Here is a 23,202-nt window from a genome sequence, read left to right on the forward strand (position 1 = left end):
CATATGCTAGTAGTAGGTGTAGTAGGGTGTTTTATCCTGGAGATATCCGTCCTGTGAGGGCTATAGCATCACTCTTGAGTGTAGCCGGGCGCTAATGTCTTAAGGGCAACGTGTTGAACACGTGACTCGCTCTGTTTTTCCAAAGTTTTTTCTTGTTGCTGTTGCGGAGATATGGGGAACTCGTCCGTTTCATGAAATCGATCACTTCCATTATAAAGGAGCTAAGTATCAATAACTTTTGCTTATTTGATTTTTCCTTGTTTTTGATTATTGCACCCAACATAACATGTTGTTGGCAATCTTGTGTATAAACTGCAATAAAACAAACAGAGAAGAAGAGATATGCAAACCCAATTAGACGAAACCAAAGTCGAGGCAAGGATTATATCCTCTAGCGTTAAGACAGATTCACCCCGCACTGGTGCTTACGGATTATCGATGTCTATCTCCCAGGATACAACGACTTTCTTCTCGATGTAGTAGCACTCCAAACTTTGATAAACGGTATTAGGAGATACACATTTATTGTATATTTTGTATATATAGTTATATATTTTGTTAGTTAGGAAATACATTTATTACGCTTAGATTTTGTTTGATCTCTACTTATTAATTCACAGGAAAACCTGTTTTGTAATTCAAGCTTTTCAATGAGAAAACTTCAATTAATATTCTCGACCTTGTCGTTTCATGGTATCAGAGCGGGGAGGTCCGCTCAAGTTGCTTCCGATTAAAAATTCAAGTTTTATTTTCCACATCAATCAATGTTGTTATTTTGTTTTTGATTTCATGTTTGATGTCGTTACTTATAAAAAGAAAATGTTGTCCATTGTTATTCTAGCGATTCTTTTCATTTGAAGTGACGTAGATGATCAAATATACTTCTACGAGAACACTTTTTATCACTTTCTTCCAAATGTGATCAAGATATCAAAGAATTTATTGACAACACCGAGTACGTGATTGAAGTTGTGTTCGTTAAGTCAGTATTCAAGTTGATCACTTTGATTCTCTCCGTGTCCAACTTGCGGGGGATGTTATAATATATCGAGGTGGTCAAGCTCAAGATGAAGTCAACAACCAAGATAAAATGACCAAGACTTAAGTCATACGTCAAAGGTAAAAATGATGTAGTCGAGACTCAACCTACTAGAAGATCGACGGAGATCAAGCAATACAGAAGATTGACGGAGATCAAGCTAAGTTTACATGAATATGAGATCTTGTGTAATTTAGCTTATTTTCTATATAACAAAGTATCTAATTAATTTCCTATATATACTATATTCTATTTTATTAGGATATGTTATAGTTAATTAAGATATACTCAAGAATAAGATCATATCTTGATTAATTAATTAATTACATATTCACTCTATAAATAAAGAGTGTCACTGCAATTGTGAATTATCCCTGGTGATCAATAATATTTCTCCCTTCGGGGTTTTGTCCGTGGACGTAGGTCGAGTTGACCGAAACACGTTAAATCTCTGTCTCATGTCACGATTTCTCTTTGATCCATGATCCCTCGATACCCATAATTTATTATGGCATCTGAGCCAGAATAAAAATAACCTAAACATTAAAAATCAAAAGTTAACCTCTTCTTTGTTTGCGCCAATGCTTAACGTCATGGTTGTGGAAGAATCAACTTCTAATGGTAAACCTAAAATTAATTCAATTTCACCGAAGAAATTGAATGGAGATAATTTAATTGTGAACAAGATGGACAAATTGTTGTTAATACAACACTTATAAATATTGATGCGAATTCAAGTAGAAGCTATCTTTCATCACAAGATCCACTACACCATTTTTAGGGATTCGCAACCCAGGTTTGCAAGGGCATAAGAGCCGTTGCGAAATTTTAGTTGCTAATTGCAACGCCCTTCTTTTTCGCAACCAAGATCTGTCGTTTCGAATTTTGTAACCTCACAAGCGAGGTTGTAAATCGCAAGCGCGCTGTGTTCAAGCGTGTGAACCACGTGCGTGGTCGGGAACACTACGACTTATAAACACGCGCCCAAGTCAAACTCCGGTCAAGACTTCTTTTATTTTTTTCCACCCTTAATCCCAATCTAGGTATATCCTTCCCTTAATCCATTTCTTTCTTCGTTTCATTTTATTTTTTCTCCGCCACAAGCAGAGACTCTGTCGGCTCACTCTCTCTTCTTCTCTGCATCTACATCTCCATCGACATCTGCTCAGCTGAGCTGCTCTTTATTTAGGGTTTACATCTCCATCTTCTTCTCTGCATCTGCATCTCCATCTCCATCTCAATCTCTGAACTCTATCATTGTGTAAGTATAATCTTTAACTTTTTATGTTAGGTTTTACAAATTTTGATATATTTAGCGTTTCAGTTGTGAGTTTCAGGGTTCAGACTCAGAGACTTTGATTTCGAGGATTTAGAGATTCTGATTTAAGTTTATCGAATCCATTGATTTTAGGATTTAATATTTGATTTCAATTTTTCGATTTCATTTGTGAATCTGATTCTTTAGATTTCAGTTTTTCGATTTCTTCTCTTTCGTTCGGTTTTAGGGTTTCATATGTGAATCTAATACGATTTTGTTGTTTCCATTTTAGGGTTTGTCAAGATTGAAGAACTGAAGCACTTTGGAGATCTGAAGAACATTGAAGGTATAAGTTTGATATATTGTTCTATGTTAACTTTCTTACAGATTTTGATGTATTTTCAATTTAGGGTTTAATTTGTATTTTTGGGTTGTAAACTATAAACTAACTAGGGTATGACCCGTGCCGTAACGGCCCGGGCCTAGGCTTGTTGTTAGAGGTAGAGATGCAATTATAGTTAGAGGTAGAGATGCAATTATAAGGTGCCAAAGATGAATTAGAACTGGTGAAACCGAACCATTGTTGGATCGCTTTATTATCCTTCAATTTGGAATAATTACCAACACCAATGCATACACTGAGCAAGGAGATCGAATATGGGTCCACGACATATTTCCCACATTACATGCACCGATGAATTTATCTTTTGTCGTAGCGTCAGATATATGATCATAGTTATTCCGCCCTCCACCAGTGAAACACACATAAAGCAATTCGTACTCCTGTTTACGAGGATGGAAGTAAAATCCACAAACATAAGAATGATAATATGATGAAGTTGTTACAGTTACTTGTTGTTTAGTAATCGGGTTCACAATACAGAAAACCTCCGAAGGACAAATATCATCGCTTTTAAATAATAGAAACCCATCATGTGAATCGAAAAGAATCATCGACTCCCCACGGCAATGAATATCACATAGACTAAGATCCAAGCGTATAGCCTCGACCCTATTCTCAGCTTTCTCATCAAAAATAAAATTTTGATATTACTGTTCCAAGATAGATCAAGGGATTGCACAACAATGCAGGGTGAATTAGCTCGACTTAGGTGCGTCTGTGTAAAGAATGGAGTTGTGGACCTGTGGTCAAGTCATATAGGACTTTCGACTCCCTTTGCAACCGAAAGATGCACTTTGCTGGAAGTCTAGTAAGTATGTCTGCGATGATATCGGATGGAAGATCAGGGAGAGGACCATCAACAACCGGAAGAGTATCCAAGGAAGAACTCTCAATGGGTTGTGCATTATTAGGATCTTGGTCTTCATGAGAATCAGGAAGAGCTGCTTTATTCTTTGCAAATAATTGAATACATTCACCCCAAAAGATAGGTACCCAAGTGGTGCATGGACTTATAATATCCAATATAGCCATTTGATCGATTTAAACAGAGAAAACTGATCTGAATAATACTCAATCAAACAAGGGAAATCTGGAACATGACAAAGACAGATTTTTATTGTTTGAATATGTGGGATGACGATTTGATTTCCCTCCTATCCTGTTTTCAGATCAGAGACATCATATCCCGATGGTAAAAGAACATATATATACATGTTCTGATGATATATGCAAGAGTTCTATATTTTGCATTCTGAATCCAGAATCCTACAAGGAAACAAATAATTAAAAATCTTCCGTGAAAAAGAAATTCTTCCTCATACCGTCGAGCGAGCTCCTTTAGGTAGGTTTCCTATCAAAACCCAACTCGAATGCATCCGATCAGCGGACTCAATCTGAGGCAAGCGACTTTTAGCCGGGTGTCCGACCCGGACTTAAATGGATTGGATGCGAGAGCCGGCTTAAAAGTCCATTGAAACCCACGCCCGTTAAGTTTAGAGGACTTTTAGGTTTGGTCATGTCGTGAGACACCTTTTCAGTCTAGTTGTTCTCCTGGCACAGTACACTCTATCCCGCCTATCACATAGAGATGGGACTCAGATGACTTGAAAGACCAAGTCTATAGGTTGAGAGTGCCCATCATTCTGGCTACTAGGCATGCTTTTACTACTGAAAAAAATATGCAAAGGAAGTGATTTCAGTAGAGGAGTTGATCTTCCAACAGACACGTACAAATAGGAACTACTTCACTGGTCTTACTAGCTCTTACTAGTAGTACACTCAGTCAAGCAATGCACTGTTTTTCTTTGTTCACCCAAAGGCCGAGGAAGTGATTGACTGATATAAAATATTTATGTCTCTTATGCTAAAAGTATGGTGATAGGGTATGCTATAATATACTCCATAGGAGTATGATTAAACCACTTTGGAAGATTGCACTTTTGTGCCATAGGCTTAGCCTGTATGTACCCATCCATGTCATGGTCATTCTAATATTAGATGCATTCATCAGTTATTCTGCATAAATAGACTACACGATCTTTGATGGTATACCATTCTCTTTCACGGGAAAACGTCAAGATAAAGCATCCCCAGTTGCTTTACGAGTCAAAAGTTGTACAGACTCTAACGAGGAGGAAATCATGAGACTTACTATCTCTCTCTGTTGTTCTCTTTCGTTGATTTATTAAGGTCGTTAATATATTTAATTTAATTATCTTAGTATATGTCTGTTTCCACTTTGGCAGCTGGAATTCCAAACATGAGATGGTTTGGTGTTGAAGAGGACCATAATGTTCTCGTGATGGGTTTACTTGGACCTAAAACCTCGAACAAACTATTCAACTTCTGCAGTAGGGATCGATCTTTCTTTGAGGTGTGTTCTGATGATTACAGACCAGATGGTAGGTATTGCATGTTCACTCATTGTTTATTCTTAATACCTCTTCTTTTTAATTTTGAATGTGTGTCAGATCAATCTCGTTGAGTTTGTACACGCTAAATCTTTTCTGCATCAAGCCATCAAGTTATTATTTGGTTTGGCTAAGAAGTACACATATACTTCAACACACCGATACATCCCATATAGGTAATTAAGCAGCTATAAAAATTTGGTCCTCTTGGCATTTGTACACGGTAAGTCTAACCAATAGCTGTTAACCTTTTACTTTAACTTGCATGTATAAAAGAAACATGTTAGGAGGCTTGTTAATCTTTCCACCTGTATGGTTTTTTGATTGATTTTTCATCACATGGTCTAAAACAATGCAGGGAAATTCAGAACTCCACATGAACTGCTCGGTATGCAAGCATGAATACTCACCTCAGCATCGGTATGTTTTAATATTTGGATGTGTACAGTTTCCATGATTCTTTGATAAATTCCATTCGCAACTCGCATTATATTTGGTTAACTACGTAACTTTTCCACTGTTAGGTGCTTATTTTCGTTTTTGTGTATCATGTATAGAAAGAGCACAAAAACGGAGGGATGATTTGGAGTCTCTAGGACATGGTCTCATGTATTTGCTCAAAGGAAGGTAGATCGTCGCTCACCTTGTTCACTAATTCCAATCTTGTCTGTTTCGCTTATTTATTTAGCTCTCTAGAACGAAGCTATAATTTGCTAGCAACATTTTTAGTAAGTTTTTTCCTACCTCTTTTGGTTTAATTTTTCTGTCCTTTCAATATTGGAATGTTCGTATGGTTTGTATTTGTTTCGAACATATGAATGCCCGGTTGGATGAAGGGCATTGTCATTGTGGATGTACTCTTCAAATGGCGCCTTCATACCCCCTTAACTCATTGTGCATCTAGATTTCTCATGTAGGATATTTGTTGGAATTTAATCCAAACACGTTTTAATTAACATATATGTTTTATGTTTTAGTATAATTTGTTAGTGTTTGATTGGTAATCTAAATGTGTGGTGAAATCCTAATGTTTAGGGAGTAATTAATGTGATTGTAATAGTGGGAGTTAATTCCTATTAACTAGCTAAGTGGGGCAATTAGTGCCTAAAATATAGGATTAAATGTAAATCCTATTTATATGAGATTTTATTAATGGAAAAGATGTATCAGAGTGTTAAAGCAACGTAGATCTTTTGAGTTTGGGTTTATCTTTCTTCTTTATATATTTTGCTCTTCGAAAATTCTACACTTGGCATCAAGAGCCAGGTGATCCTCGGGCAATGGCGAAGAATTTTTTTTTGTTTGCCGAGAGTTAAAACATTGTTCTGGAAATTTTATTTTTTGATTTATTTGATGTTATTATGATGAAGAAGTTTATTTTTTTTTCTTTGGTGAAGAAAAAAAAAAGGATTTTGATGATGGAAAATTATTACGTATGATGAAGATTTGTGTAAAGTACGCAAAGAGATTCAAGAATTAGAATTTTGTTCTAACTGGGATAATTTTCTTTTATCTTGCAAGTGTTTTATATTCTTCTCGACAGAAAAGGTATATGAAGGTGCAAATATATATTTAATTTGCATAATATGTTTGGTTAATTGAAATGATGCATTGCAGCATGTTGATCGGCTAATGATGATGATGAAGAAGATCGTGACGATGATAATCTTGATGATGATGATGATGGTGAAACAACTCAAAGATGTTGCTGATTTATGATGATGAAAGATGATGGATGATTCAATGATAAAGACAATAATGAATTATACTTGTTTGAATTAAGGGAAGTTGTTGGAATTTAATCCAAACACATTTTAATTAACATATATATGTTTTAGTATAATTTGTTAGTATTTGATTTGGTAATCTAAATGTGTGGTGAAATCCTAATGTTTATGAGTAATTAACGTGATTGTAGTAGTGGGAGTTAATTCCTATTAACTAGCTAAGTGGGACAATTAGTGCCTAAATATAGGATTAAATGTTAGTGATTTAGTTATATGTAAATTCTATTTATAGGAGATTTTATTAATAGAAAAGATTTATCAGAGTGTTAAAACAATGTAGATCTTTTGAGTTTGGATTTATTTTTCTTCTCCATAAATTTTGCTCTTTGAAAATTCTACAATATTCATGTTGATAACTACGATGTGCAAAATATCAACGCTCAACAATCACATTAACAAAAATTTAGTCGGTAGGTTTGCTCCTATGCACCAATAGTGTCCCATAAGATCAGTACTCTCTTGGTTTAAACAGTTTTTTTTGTCATACTTCCGATAGCAAGGTGGTTTAATTAATCCTCTTTAGGACATCTGCGACTGCGAGTCTGCGACTAATATGAAGAAATGAAGAAATGCGAATTAAGTGCGGAAGAAAAGAAAAAGTATATATACGTTTGGGTTGGCCCATACTCAGAGCACCGGATCTGTGCATCCAACCTTTGTGGCTTCATTGGATTTTGAATTGGATAGGAACGCCAAATTCAAAATCTGTCATATATTGGATGGGATCAAATCTCTCAATTCAGTCTGCCGTACAAATTTTATTCGCATGTAATTGCAACCTGGACAAAAACACACACGGAAAAACAAAAAAACGAAATGAGGCTTTACCAAGAGATATGATAAGGAAAGAAAACCTGTTTGGAGAAAAGTTATTTTTCAAAAGTTTGGCGGCAATGATAATGCTTTTCTTCCGCTAACAATTCCTAGCTTGTGGGGAGAAGTCTTTGGTCTGGAACCTAAAACCAAAGCATGTTTATGAACAAAATGTGGCTATCAGGCTATGCATATTGAGAGTGGATATATAATTTATTTTTTTATTTTGGCATGGCTGTTGGGTTGCAGATTTTTCCTTGGCAATTGTTTTCCCAAACCTTTAAAGAATTTCCAGAAGTAAATTCTGTTCTTTGAGATAGATGATAATTCTCACTCATGTCCTCCCTGCATGAAATTTCAACTTCTCTCGAGTTTTTGATAGATTCTGAAATTGCTTTAGCATCAGAGTTACCTCAAAAGGTAAACAATCCAGCAGTGAAATGCTGGTGAAGACTATCTGAGTAGATTCCACCACCGCCACTATCACCATCGCTGCCACCACCAATACCACCGCACCACCACCACCACCTGAATCCTAAATCCTGAACCACAAACCCTGAACCCTAAGTCCTGAATCTTGAATTATGGACAACCTACCCTGAAGGGAAATTTCGACTACTTAACTCTCTCCAACGGAAAATCTAATGGAACGGGGCCTTTTAATCTTTTTCCTAATGTCCGGGGTATTTTCACAACCTTGGGGTCCATTTTGGGGCATTTTGCCGCTTAACCCTCCAGATAATTAACAGTGTCACTCTCTTTTCTTGTTATAATGCACTGGAAGATGAAGGCTTTATAAACTTCCCGTACAAAATGTATTCGGAATCTTGAAATATCTCAGGAAGTCACTTTCTTCACTTGCTATGATTACTTTCAAAATGTATTTGCAAGAAAGCTGCGGAATCTGACACTCACATGCATTTTTCTGCATTGTGAGGGAACAATGAATCTTTGGAAAGTTTTGTTCAGTAGTTTTAAGATGGTCTGTGTCTTCAAAAATGATATCAAATCTACTATCTGGGATGGAATAGGAAGAAAGAAAAGACTATACAGCGTAACAGACGCACAGTGGATTATGATGCCCTTTGCTATTTGGTGGGCTGTGTGGAATGAAAGAAAATATAAGATCGTTTCAAGGATAGTTCAAGAACTCTGGCCAGATTTTGGATGAGGTTAAGTGTGTTGTTTAATTGGTCCGTTGGCACAAACACTTTTGAAAATATTTCTCCATCCTCAGCTTTGAACAAGTGGAATGGATTTGCTTTGGTGATTTTTTGATTTTCTTGTCTGGACTATTTTGTAGCACCATTGTCCAAAAATCATGTTTTCAGTTGCAAGTTTCCTACTATATTTTTCTTGTTTTTTGACATGGAATCGCACGCCGTAAATATTTGCAGCAAAATTTGTTTGTTTTCGAGTCTTTTGAGATCAATGGTAGATTCTCATAGTGAATATTGGGGTTAACAAATAGCTGAATATCTATTGGGCATTGGCTTGGGCCTTCTTAAAGTAATAAAGAATCTTTCAGAACTGCACAGTGTTGTTTCCCTAGCTATAGGCACCAGGGGTAGGAAAATATCCCACAATTGCCTGACCAGCACCTGAGATTCTAGTATTAAAATAGCTTCCCAATTATGCAGTATTCATTTGCAAACCAGTTTGAAAAGAGATTAGTTTCAGAATCAAACATGACCAACAGTAATCTCACAATTCATTTTATTAATAGGATTTTTTATACCTTGGCTGTGGATTACAGTGCTACAACAAAGACAATTGGTTTTCTTTTGTTAAGATGATAGATTTAAACAGATGGTGTAGACCGACTTTGCGAGCTAGTGATTTCGAAGTTTATGAAATGACATTTTGGAATGCTATTTGTAATTAGACTATATGCGGGTCTGCACCAAAAAATGTAAAGAGTATGGTTTGTGTTGGCCACGTCTCCCCCATCGGCTAAGGAACTGTATGTTGAGGATGAACTTCAGGCACCTTCCACTTCAACCTCTGTGAAAGAAAAATTGTTTCCAATGTCAATTTACAATCCTAAAATTGTAGAACAGACGAAACCATTGCAACAGAGAATTTGAAGCTTACTGGTGTGCTTTCCATCATGGAATTGAGCATTCTTGGATGACTTGAATGTTTCCAAAAACTCATTACCCTTCTGAAGTTCTTGTTTCTGTCTAGATTTGTCCCACTTGTGCTCGGCAGCCAGTATCTGAACTATACGGGGTAACGCTCGGCCTGCAGCATCTGTATCAAGAAAAGCAAGTCGACATCTCCGAGCAATGAAATCCACAGCTGATTCACAGTACTCCTGACGGGCACAATATGCAACCTCTGCTTCCAAGTAAGGGTAACCATGGGCAAGGCGTTTTCCTAGGCCTTCATCCTAGCAAGCGGAGGAATGGTTGGTAAGACTACAAATAAATACCCAAACCTACCTCCAAGTTTTAAAATTCATGAGTTAAGCACAATATATAGGTCATATGTCAGATGCAATAACATACTGATCCAGAAAAGGATGAATGCTGTGACATAGACGATGAAAGAAGTTGTTTCAGAGAGAGAGAGGACAAACCTGTGCTATTGTAGCTACTCGTTCGGCCAAAGTGCCATATGCATGAGCTAAATGTTTGGCAACTGAACTATCCATAACCCCTGGAACTACTTTTCCACCATAGGTCTTCTTCATACGTACATATTGCTGTGCTAGAACAGTAAAAGATGCTGGATCAAAACCATCTCCACCAACAATTTGTAGGTTCTGAGTCATACAGCCATTGGTAGGTGTGAGTTTTCCAGACTTAATTGCTGCATCCACTGCATCTTCTGCCATGCTGAAATACAAACTCTAGTGAGTAATTTTAGAAATAATTGGAGATAAGCATCATGAGTTTTTGGTAGGCACCTCGACAAACACAAGAATGAAACATGAGTCATTAAAGTAAGATTTACCTTCTGTAAGTGGTCCATTTTCCACCAGTGATTGTGACCAAACCAGGGTAATCTTCACAGACAACATGGTCTCTAGAAATGCTCTCGGTGTTTTTTGCTCTGGGATCCATGGCCAGAGGACGAATTCCACTCCAGGCAGAAAGAACATCTTCACGCCTTACCTGAATCCAAAGATATCTATTTCAGATGCCACAAGTTTACTGGATACGCTATGATAATTTAACTTAATGTGTATCAAGTTGTTTTGGAAGGTTGCCTTGTCTGTGTTGCCTATAAGATCGATGCAGTTTCATCACCAATGAAAGAATTACATAGTCGAAGGCTTTGACTAATTGTTCGAAATATAAGGTCAGGTAGGCAGTGACCCTAAGCTCCTAACAACGGGCAACAGTTTCAATAATATAGTATGTTTTCTGAGGGACAGAACAAAACTCAATCAACCACACTGAGGAAAATGGTAAATGGTAGCAGATGCCCGATACCACAAGCAGAACATGTAAGTTCTAACTTCTAAGTCCACTACACGACGGTGATTTTGACAACTTTTAGGACAGGATATGTTACTATAAGCTTCAAACGCCTACAGAACTCATCAGCAACAGAAGGAAAGAAGGATATCTGACAGGGAGTACCAACCTTAACATTAAGGTAATCACTGATGGCATCCAGTATAAATTGAATTTCATCTTCGTGCGGTTCAGGAAGCATTGTGATTTCGGTGTTTGAATCTGTGGTTCCAGCAACTGTTCTTCCCAACCAAGGAAGCATGAAAACAACACGCCCATCCTTGGTTTTGGGAACAATTAATCCCATGCCCTCGGGAGAGTAGTAATCAGGAAGAACAATGTGAACACCACTGCTCGGACAGATCATGGTTGGTGCATCTTTGTCGACCATTTTCCTCACAGAGTCACAGAATGGTCCAGCAGCATTAACTACCACTTTTGCGTAAGTAACAAACTCTTTACCTGATACATTTTGTCAGACAGTTAGGACATTGAAATATTTTTTACATAGGCTACTTGAACATCACATATCTATGATTTTTTTCATAGAATCAAAATCAAGCTGAGTAATTGGGAAACTAAAGACAACACAGGGGCATGTGCACTCCTCAGCACCCCCAAGGACATCTAGAACAGCTAACCAACTATATAAGTGATAGTTCAGGTTGAGCATTAACAAGCGCCTACCCTCTCTTAGCTGCACAATTGTGAATTCCTCCGACTCAACTTTTAAATTATGACAGAATCGTAGTGTAGTTCATATAACTCCGATGTACGGAATATCAGGGATAATTAAGGAATGCCAAGTAGAGATATAAACAGCATCAACGCAAGAAGAAGGAAAAAAAAACTGCAAAGAAGAGCCAGCAATAACATTATCAAGGAACATATATTCAGGAACCAGGATGCATGCACGACTAAGACTTCATTTTACTAAAGTGTTCCACCTTTTTCCTTTGCAGTGAAAAAGAGCGGTATGACATCCTAGATTCTCCTTCTGATGTTAAGATAATGTGTACATCAGGGTGATGGTTATGTTTATTCCTGGAGACATAACCATCACCCTAGAGTTAAACCAAGATAAACAATCAAGATTCCTAGAGTTACAAGCAGAGAAAAGAAAAACAAACGGGTGTATCAGTAATCGCTTTCAACATAGATATAAGGAATACCTGGAAAGACTGAATGGCTTTCTTATCTTAATGTTTTCAGATTCTTACAAAATAAAACTTTTCTTCCCAAGCCTCTAAAGCTAAGGGCCTTTAGGCCTTAAATATTGTTGTTGCAATTTGCAAGCATGTGATGCATACAGCAAGAAACGTACAATAAAGAAAAAATCTTGCTAGCTTACAACAAAGATGTACCTGATAGATTGTCGCGGATTTTCGCACCTATTATACGCTCACTTGCCTCATCCTTGACGAAAGATACAACTTCTGCATGATTAAGCACAGCTGCACCAGCTAATGCGGCAGTGCATGCCAATCCAACATTAAGTCGAGCATCGTTCATCTGACCATCATAGTACACTACCGTACCCTTCAAACTTTTATCATTACCCTTATTCGCAAGGGTTGGAAAGAGTTCAACAGACTCTTTTGCAGAATAATAACGAGATAAATGTAGCAGTTTCCGTCCTGCTACCAGATCGTACATTTTCAATCCTATCCAGTAGTAAACTACGTCAAACCAATCAAAACATGGTGTCATGCATGGTAAAGCATGACATAAGTGTGGAGCATTCTGAATAACCTGTTTACGCTCCTCAAGTGCATGGAAAACAAGTTTCAGCTGTCCGTAATCAAAATTGAAGAAAGCTTTCTCCAAGTAGCGTACCCCTGATAACAGTTAGCTAGTATTATTCTCTAGAAGTGCAAGACAAACAGTAAATGATCAAGAGAAGGAACAGAAATTGCATCTACATTACGACTAACTGGGATGTGAACGAGAATGTAAATGTTATAGGTTCTCATGATTCCTAAACGCTTTTGGCATGTAAATAACAGTTTTAGATTAATCTCTAGCAAGGATATCAAAGATCATATTCACTCATGAAATGGAGAGAACCTTTTTCACTCAAAGTTTCTTTCCCTATCTATTCATATAACAATCAAGAGAAAAACTTGTACTGACATCATGCTAATTGGGCTGTGAATATGGAAGCTATTTATTGCAAATTCTTAAGATTATTGGCAGTAAGTAATAACAGCTTACTCAAAATGTAGCAGATATCACATTAAATCTTCCAGGAAAATTGAAAAATGTATTCACTCCATTGTTTCTTTCTCTATTGAGTTCACATTGCAGTTTCTAATAAATCATATTGAAGATGGTTTGGACTCCTGTCATTAACATTGTCTGCTAAACGTTATCTACAAGGCCATCATTAGAGTAATCTATGAATGAGAAATGCTAGATCAAAACCTAATAACCTCATTTCACCATAACCTAGAATTCGATAATTCACACTATGTATATGTTAAAACAATAACCAGCAATCATCTGAAATAAAATTCATTACAATACAGAATTAGAACAAGAAGTTTAGCACAAACAAACCTCCATGGATTAATTTGGTAGACCTAGAAGAAGTCCCAGAAGAGAAATCCTCTCTTTCAACAAGCCCAACACGAAGCCCTCTAGAAGCAGCATCCAATGCAACACCACAACCAGTTGCACCACCACCAACAACTAAAACATCTAATGGATTCTTAATAGTACTCCCCATCAAAGCATTCTCTTGAAATTGTCTGGATGGAATAACCATATTAGTATCCGCAATCCTTCTCTTTACATCCATAATTGTACTCCCCCCTTTATCATTTTCAGCAATTAAAATTGGGTCTCTCAGCTTCATGACACCATATGTTCCTACTACAGCCACCATTGCTGCCGCACCAAATCCCCTTAATCTTGTTGCTGTCGCCATTGATTCCTACAGAAAAAATGAAACAAATTATGGAAAAAGAAGAAGATGAAGAGGAGGAATTGATTTTTTTTTTTTTCTGTTATTCTGACGATTGCGTTGAAAACCAGCGACTTTTTATTTTTCCTTAAATTAACCAAAACGAACAAAACAAAAAATCGTCACGACGTTTACTAAACTACCCCCGTCACTCCCGGAATTTTTCCCAAAATAATCCGTAAACTCAAGATCAAGGATGAATACTTTTATTCAATTGAATTTCCGAAATTTTCAAGAAATTCCAGGGGAATTTTTTTTAAGAAAATTCAACAAAACCTCCTCCCAGAATCTCAATCAATTCACAGAAATTCAAACGAAAATTGAAATTAGATTGAATTTTTTTTTGGCTTACCTGAAACTTTTTTACTTGTTCTTCTGGGAAATACGCCGTGAATCAGTGGACGTAGCTTCTTCCGATACTGAAAACCGGAATATATTTCTTTTCTTTGCCTTCAAAATTAAATTTTCTATGATGTTAATAAGGAATGTTTTTTCCTGTTATGAATTTCCATTTCCATATTTTCCAGAAATCAGATTTTTAGCTCCAAAGTTACCAACTATATCTTCTTCTTCTTCGTTGCCTGATTCATTTTTCAATCATTTGTTTTTCTTTTTTAGGAATTTCTATTAGGACCTTAATTACGAATTTGTCCGTTTTCTTTATTTACTGTATTTCATCTACTCTTGGTCTTGGGACTCACAGTTGCCATGTGGCGGCCATACGAAGCATTACTGGTTTTTCTACTTTACCTTTTTACACGTTTATCCGAAGAAATTCACAGGATGCTCTGCCATCCCATGATCTGCAGCACGAGATGGGTCTAGGGCTCTAGAATCGAGATAAGCTAATTTTCACGGCACAAAAACCCAATTTTAAATCTGTTACAGTTGAGTTTTGTTTGGTCGAAACCCAACTGTAAATCAGTTACTGCTGGGTTGTTTTTTGGTCGAGCCAAAATGTAAATCAGTTACTGGCAGTTTTTTTTTTGGTCGAACCCAACTGCAAATCAGTTACGGCTGGATTTTTTTGAGAAAAAACCCAACCGTAACTGGTTCTGAAACCTAAAATTTTTCTGTTGTTTCAATCAATCCAACCATTTCAGATGCAATTGGTTTGTTGATTACCATCACTTCTATCAATATGCTTCTTCCGCACCTTTAGTAGAGTATTCAATCGACGATTATAAGTTTTTCTAACCGTCGACTGATCGAAGATGGTGAAATGATTTTGATTGAAAAAAAAAGGAATAAATGATTTGTTGGAATCTTGCAACAATTGAAGAAACGTCAGATGTATCAAACAATAAATATAAAGAACAATATCAAACAACTCTACCACGAACAAATTGATGAGGGCAGAATCACAGGTTCAACAAGCTGTCCTTAACACATTAGTTCGCGGGTATACTCTGAAGTAATGCTAAACCCCAACGTGCGAAGATGTGTCCAGGATAAGACTGCCCGATATAACTTGAGTTAGCACAACGCAAGTTACCCACTCTTGAACTCAGCAACAGGGATGGAAGCAAAACGCCGCACAAAATATAAGAAGAAAAAGAAAAATAGACCTAGAGATAGTCGCTGCTTGTGTGTTTTTAAAACAGAATTTCGAGTCATATTTATAGGATGAGATACTTGCAAATCAAGTTAGGTTTTTTGTTTTCTTCAAAAACAAGTAAAACTCGTAAAAGGAATTTCCCACAAATAAAACTCTTAAAAAATAATTTTAGAATTAAATTCCTAAAGAAAAAATTCTCTCAAAAATAAATCCGTGTAGGAAAGGGACTTGGTGCATGGTATACGCGTATATCGCATGTGTCAAAATATGTATTTTTCCACAATGTGGGACTAAAGGTTCCACTTCATTCACCCAAAAATGAGTGAGTATCCTTAGACCCTTAGGTCATTAGCTCAAACCATACCAAGACCATAAAATCTTTTTTAATTAAAACTCATTTTCTCCAACATGATTTATGGTTGATGAAGGAGGGGAAGTTAAGAAGAAGAAGAGGAGGAGGAGGAGGAGGAGGAGGAGGAGGAGGAGGAGGATATCTTTCGATGTGAATTAGGTTTTGATTTTAGTTTTTAGTTTTTAGGTTTTGATTTTAGTTGAAGGTTATTTTAGACATTTGGTTTTGAATTAAAAGTACCACTTAACCAATTTTTTGGTCAATAGAAATCCAAGTAAAGCCCCTCTATTGAAATATGACGCCTCAATAATAGCTTTCTTCATAAATGGCGGCCGCAGCTGGCATGGATTATAGTGAATTTCCGGTGGTGATGGAAAGCGGTCATATCTAAGTTGTTTAAGCATTTAACTGACACAAAATCGAATGTATTAAATTGTCCAACATAGCTAATGGGGGTGATATTTAAGACAAAGGACCTTCCAAATTATTTGAATGGGTTTCGATATCCTCCCAGTTTAATCCCCATATTTAAGACAGAAGACTTATTAGCAACCATGAAACTTTTTTAAGAGAATGCTTGCATAGTTTCAAAAAAATAAAGAGAATGCTTGCATAATAAAAACCTACCATAAAATAAATAACTTAGAAGTCATATTGAATTTGTGTGGTCAAACTAATTTTTGATTACCCATCAAATATTTTGAAAATAACTTAAAGTGTATACATATCGTTACGGTATAACTAGTACAATATTGTATAGGGTATAACTTAAAGTGTATACATATTGTATAGGGTATAACTAATTAATTTATTTTATACCCTTGCATGACTCATTAATTTTTTATTTTATTTTTATGTTCTTTCTCATGCAGTTATTATTTTGCATTGTAGGTGATCAATTATGTGAGGCCTGATTCAGTTGCGGTAGGTATCACTCCTTACAATTAATAGGATTAAAATCTGATTTTGTTCCCATTTCACAATGTGCAATTCTTGTTTAACGAGTTTTTGAGCTGTGCATATTCTGTATGTAGATTGAGTTGTCCATTCAACTTGCCTGGAAAATTTTGGAATCTGTATATGAAGATGATGACTTGTATACAATGTATCTCATGTCGAGGATAGTTCCAGGTGGACTGCTGATGAAAATAAATCATTTCATATGCAACTGTTTGCGACTGTGGATCGGAGATACTTACACATCACGCTTGGATATGGAGGTAATTGTTTTTAAGCGAATATGAAAAACTTTTTAGTGCTTAATTTTCATCCTGAGGGCGGTAACATATGTTTACCGCAACCTAATTTTGATTTTCAGGTTGCAATGAAGGAATCATCTAGAGTTGGAGCTGAAGCCTTCTTCATTGATAAAGGCGAGGATGTACTATCATTTGCTCCTTCGCTTTCTTGTTGTTTGAGATCTTTCTGTAGCGAAAACTAAATTTTCTTTATCGTTTATTTTTAGGTTTATTACGAAGAATTAGCTAATTTGGAAACTTCAGATGAAGTACTTAATTTTCAAACATCTGATGAATTTGAATTTAGATATTACGAATATTGTAAATATCTTAAAAGAAGGAACTACAAGAACAATCGACTAAAAAACAGAAGGAACCATAATACAAGAGCATCAGATTTATCGTTATGAGAAAGAAGCCTTTCCAGCTAGAGTAAGTTTTTGTTGTCTCTCTGTACATTATGATTGTATTCAGCAATCCCCCGATATAAGTAATGCTTCAAATATAATCCCCTACATGTACTTTAATTTCCACAATTCAAGCTGGTTATTCAAGATAGAGATGAACTCATGTTTACAAAGGTTAGAGAAATGGAAGGGAAGGTTATCGTGGCTGTGGTCGGGCAGGATCACATGAATGGAATTGAACAATTGTGGAAACATGCGGAGGACTCAGTGGTGCAACATCAGAAGAAGCGGATCTGCAAAAACAATATTCCATCTTTGGATCTTAATAATGCTGACCAAGTGTTGCATACTACTAACTCAAATCATAGAAATTACTTTCTCTCGGTGATTTCTTTCTTGAGCGATAAATCTCTTCTAAGATTATTTTCAAACTTTAGACACTGTCTGAAGCTTTGAAACGATTATACAATGCCGGGCCTCGTACAAATACATATATTTGTTTTTGCTTTGATTTGTTTCGGAAGATTATCATTTTGAATGAACAATTTCTAGTCATCATCCACTTGTACTTCGATGTTTTCCCGTTCGTCAATAAGAACTAAAAAGAACTGTGTTCTTCTATATTGTTGGGAGTCTGTTGATAAAATGACGGAATGGGTGTTATTGATATATTATTCATCCATTTCTCAATGGTGTGTTTATGTACCAATATGAGCTCGGGGAAGAGATAACCATTTGCGAGTTTGGAACTCAAGTCACTAGTATCACCATTCAGAAATTTTACCACCGTATTACAACGATACCGGCTGGGATAACCCTTTCTAGCCTGGTGTGTTTTAACTTTTAACCTTTTCGCTGTAGAGACGTGCACAAAAAAAAAAGCGCATGGACGCCATCATATATGGTTGCAAAAATATACAATTACAACCTGACATTTTTACTTTAGTACCTAGTTGCTTCCTTGACTTGGTGAATACGTAACAAATTCTTCCCCTTAAAAGGCCTTGACAAGTAAAGTTTTCACGTTAAACGGTGATGAAACCCTTTCTTCTTATTGGCCTAGAAAGACCTTTTCTAGTGTAGAAGCTATGGTAAGGACACTTGGCATAACTCTATTGGTTGTAATAATTAGAATTTGTTACACTTTATTTACATAAGCTACTTAACTGTTCGTTAGTAACAGTGTTGACAAAAAAGTAGGTAGACAATACTTATATTAGAATTTAAACTTGAATTATTTAGTTACACGATGTTTACACCTATACTTAACCGTACTTTAATAAGGGTGGAAAAAACTTACGTCCAAATCGTTAAATAAATAAAAGAAAAAAAAACGAGTTTCATACGTAATACTCGAATTCCTGCTAAAAAGGAATGGTTTTACCTATTTTCTATCCCCATTTTTCCTAAATCCCATCTAAACCACACAATTATTATTTCTTTAACTCCTTTTATGTTGGGTGAACAAAACGTACGCTAATTTATTTTATCAATAAATTGTGATCTCTTACTTCAGCACAGTTTATATATTGTTGAGGAAGTTAGACGATCAGTAAAGCGTTGCTTACTAGCAAATGGTGTCAAGATAGAAGATGTGAACAGGTTTCTTAGCTATCCATGGACTCTAGAATATCCAAGTGATCAATATGTTGCAGAAAACTATGATCCAACATTTGGACGGGATATTAACCAGGATTGTAGGTACACGAAATAGGATTGTCACGTGTCATACCAAGTAAGGTAAGGAAATCCTAGTCAAAGATTCGTGTCAGTGACCTGTCAAATCAGTCAACATCAGAAGGCGAATAAACTAGAAGGACCGTCAAGATACTAAGGCGAAGCCACGAAAAGATTACTTGGCGAAGAAGATAAACCGCGAAGTAGGAGTAGTAGGGCGCAAGAAAAAGGACAGATGTCCCGATAAGACCACGTGAAGTCGGCGAAAGATGGGGAAAAACTTTATGGAATATGCTCCATGCGAAGCATAAAGTAACCTCAGCGACATGATATGAGTTGTATACCACTAGGGATGCTTAAGCCTATAAATAGAGACCTTTGGACAATTTAAAGGGGAGAGATCTTTCGGAGGGGAGAGGTCTAGAATAGGAGAGAGAAAAAGTTAGGGTTTCCTTGTATTTCATAGGCTTGGAAAGGAATTAGGGTTTCCTAGAACCACGAGCGTAACTTGTATTCCGCTTGAGATAAATAAATAAATTTAAGTTATTGTGTTATCATGTCTTAGACCTTATTCACTTTATATTTGGGTGTGTTGCTGGATTTCCAGCAATCACATTTTGGCGCCCAGAAACAGAGAACTTAGATTGGGGGTCAATCCTCATCTAAGAGTTAGAAGAAAGTCGAGGTTGTGAAAATAAGAGAACTAGATAATTAGGCTTGGAAAAGTTCAGTTGTTATTGAAATAAGGATAGGTTGATGGCTAGAACATCAGATCGAGCAGCGCATGTGATAGTTGTAAGGAAAAGCAAACGATTGGCAGATAAGAGGGGAAGGATGGAACGGGTCGGAACATCATCCGTAGGAGGCAGACGAGAAGAGAACCAGCGGCAGACGGAGGATGATGGCCTCGGGGAAGGATCAGTGCATACATCTGATACAGACACCGTTGTCGAGGAGGAGATGACTCGCGAGGAGATGGAAGAGAATATCGGAGAAGAAAATATGACGTTGGACCAGCTAAGGGAGATGCTCCATCGTGAACGAGAACGGGACCGTGACGTGGAGATGAATGCCATAGATTCGGAAGGAAACACTATATCTTCGGAGGAAGATGAACTGCGGCGAAGGAGATACGACCACGAGGAATATGAAGGAGGACGAAGAAGAAGACGACGAATGAATGAATACGAAGAAAGAAACTTGAGAAGAGCACTGGAGATCTCACAATGGGAAGATCAGAGGCAGGAGGACGAACTGCAACGTCAGGCGAACCTTATCTGAGACGAGGAGGAAATGCGACGACCATGCGAAGGGAGGCTTAGCATGATGGGAGGCCGTCACCATGAGGAGGATGGAGGAAACTTGAATCAAGAAGTCCTGAACGAGCTGAGAGACATGAGGGCTTTAATTAATAACTCACGAAGGAGTGGAAGAGTACAGTTAGCAGAAGCAATAGAGGAAGCAGATAAATCGACATTCACCTATGAGATCATGCATTCAGACATCCCGGAGAAATGCGTATTACCAACGCTTGCAAGCATATTCAGTGAATCGGAAAGTTCAGTGCAACACTTGAAGCAATATACGCTTTCGCTGATGCAATGGGGACGAAATGACGCAGTACTTTATCGATATTTCCCCGCGAGCTTAACAGGGGAGGCATTATCATGGTTTGATGGACTCCCGGAAAAGTCAATATCATCATTCAAAGATTTGCAGAGGATATTCTTGACGACGTACATAAGCAACAACTTGTTGAAACCAGGGATATATACACAGTTCAACTTGAGGAGAAGGCCAACTGAAAGCTTGCGGGGGTTGGTCACGAGATGGAGAACAGTGTGCAGCGAGTTAGCCGGGAGAGTTGATGAACGAAACTTCATCTTAGCCTTCGTGAATGCTTTAATCCCAATGGACATATTGTACACACAGATAATCATTATTCGAAAATCGATAACGATGACTGAGCCGAGGATACCAGGAGGAATACATAGCGTTGGAGGAAAAGCAGAGGCAAGTCAGCGAAATGATGTTGGCCCCAGCGAAAGAAGGAAATTCTAGGCTATTACCAAGGACGGTGGACGCAGTAGAGGATAAACTTGGGCGAGGAAAGGGAGAGCCAGCAGTTTCCATCCCAACAAAGCTTGTGGTCGTCTCGAGTGGAGATCAGGAGTGGATTTATCAACAAAGGTATGAGGAGTCAAAACGAAGAAATCATGAGCCACGAAGCTACAATACGGGATACCAACCTAGGAGTAATCAGGGACCCAGATACGGGGAAAGGAGTCCCAATGGACCAATCTTTGAAGATGTGAAACTCCCACGGCTTAACACAACTGTGGAAAAAGTGTGGGAGGCAATAGTGCTGACGGAGGAAATCCCGCCCCCACCAAATTTCGGAAGAGAGCCCCCACCAGGGTCTCGAAGTCATGAATTTTGTAAGTATTATCGCTTCCATGGACACCAAATAGGTAATTGCAGGAACATTCGGAGAATTATACTTCGCTTGATAGACCAAGGGAAACTCGCGCATTTCCTAGAGAGTTATGTGCCACCCCCGCCACCTCGAGAGAATCAGCCGATATACCGGATCGAGATAGACCAAGGAAAGCAACAATTAAACTGTAATTCGATAATTCACGCGCCGAGAAGTCTCCAAGACTTTCATGACAATGTGCTTAAAAGAGTACACAAGAGGGATTTCGAGGGAAACGAAATATTCAGCGTCATGACGAAAGAGCCGCTAGAGGAATGGCAGAAGAGGGAGATAACCTTCTCGGCGAAGGATGCACCTGATGGGGAAATTTCGCACACAAATCCTCTGGTCGTGACCTTGGGATTCGGAAAATATTCCATATGGGAGGAAGAGCAAGCTGGGGAAAGGAGAACTTGGGAAATAGACAGAATCTTAGTTGATACTGAGAGTTCAGTCGATATCCTCTTTTACCATACCTTTAGGACCATGGGATACAAGGACTCGGATCTTGTACCTTCTACATATAACACATATGGGTTCAATGGGGTAGCGTCTAAGCCGAAGGGGGAACTGACCGTGAAGATTCTCGCTGGCGAACTAGAGACGAAGGTCACAGTCTGTGTCGTAGATGTCGATTATCCCTATAATTCTCTCATAGGACGGACTTGGATACATGGAATAAAGGGAGTTGCGTCGACATATCACCAGGCGATCCGGTTCCAAATGCCAAGAGGAATCGGCGAGATAAGAGGAGATCTGAGTGACGCAAAAGAATGTATAACAAAAGACGTGCATAACTACGAGGAGAAGTTAAGAAAGAAGATGGAACAAAGGAAGAAAGTCAGCGAATAAAGAAGAGTCGAATAGTTGATGGTATTTACGATAGAGTCTACCAAAGAACTGAGCGAAACGCAGGAGGATGTGGAGGAAACCAATGAAGTAAAAATTCATATCGAGGAAGATAATAACGCAAATCCAGAGGAAGGAGGCCAGGTCAATCAAAAACAAGGTGGAAAGGCCAAGAAGGGGAAGGTTGCTGAAGGAAATGAAATGACAAAGAATAAAAAGGAAAATCCCACGACAAAGGAGAAACAAATTCCACGAGAAGGAGGGAAGATGAACCGGTCAAGAGGCAAAAGGGCACAGGGACAAGAGGCCGAGGAAAGTGTTGAAATACAAAATTCACAGAATAAATTGAAAGAAAGTCGCGAAGACGAGGAGATGGATCGGTTAAAGGAAGAACTTTACCAAGAGAGGTGAAGGAAAGAGGATCTGGTCAGGGAACGAATAAGGTTAGAAAGGGAAAATGAGAAGTTGATCATCAGAAATAATCATTTGAAAAGGAAGCAGACAG

At 37.6% G+C, this 23,202-nt stretch overlaps 2 protein-coding genes across 2 annotated transcripts; one reads left to right on the forward strand and one right to left on the reverse strand.

Annotated features, from left to right (window-relative positions):
- Nucleotides 1-9,400: 9,400 nt before the first annotated feature.
- On the reverse strand, nt 9,401-14,757 carry LOC113350445 (glycerol-3-phosphate dehydrogenase SDP6, mitochondrial-like). Its single transcript, XM_026594582.1, has 8 exons — nt 14,493-14,757; nt 13,735-14,110; nt 12,540-13,013; nt 11,306-11,637; nt 10,670-10,830; nt 10,293-10,551; nt 9,806-10,103; nt 9,401-9,715 (listed from the first exon to the last, which is right to left on the reverse strand). The coding sequence occupies exons 2-8, from the start codon at nt 14,102-14,104 to the stop codon at nt 9,693-9,695; spliced, it is 1,917 nt and encodes a 638-aa protein (XP_026450367.1). The 5' UTR covers nt 14,105-14,110; nt 14,493-14,757; the 3' UTR covers nt 9,401-9,692.
- Nucleotides 14,758-21,398: 6,641 nt separating this feature from the next.
- Nucleotides 21,399-22,700, forward strand: LOC113352791. Its single transcript, XM_026596565.1, has one exon. It carries the CDS (start codon nt 21,399-21,401, stop codon nt 22,698-22,700), a length of 1,302 nt encoding a protein of 433 aa, XP_026452350.1.
- Nucleotides 22,701-23,202: the final 502 nt, after the last annotated feature.

The sequence above is a fragment of the Papaver somniferum genome, chromosome 2 (assembly GCF_003573695.1).
Source record: "Papaver somniferum cultivar HN1 chromosome 2, ASM357369v1, whole genome shotgun sequence".
Lineage (NCBI taxonomy): Eukaryota > Viridiplantae > Streptophyta > Magnoliopsida > Ranunculales > Papaveraceae > Papaver > Papaver somniferum.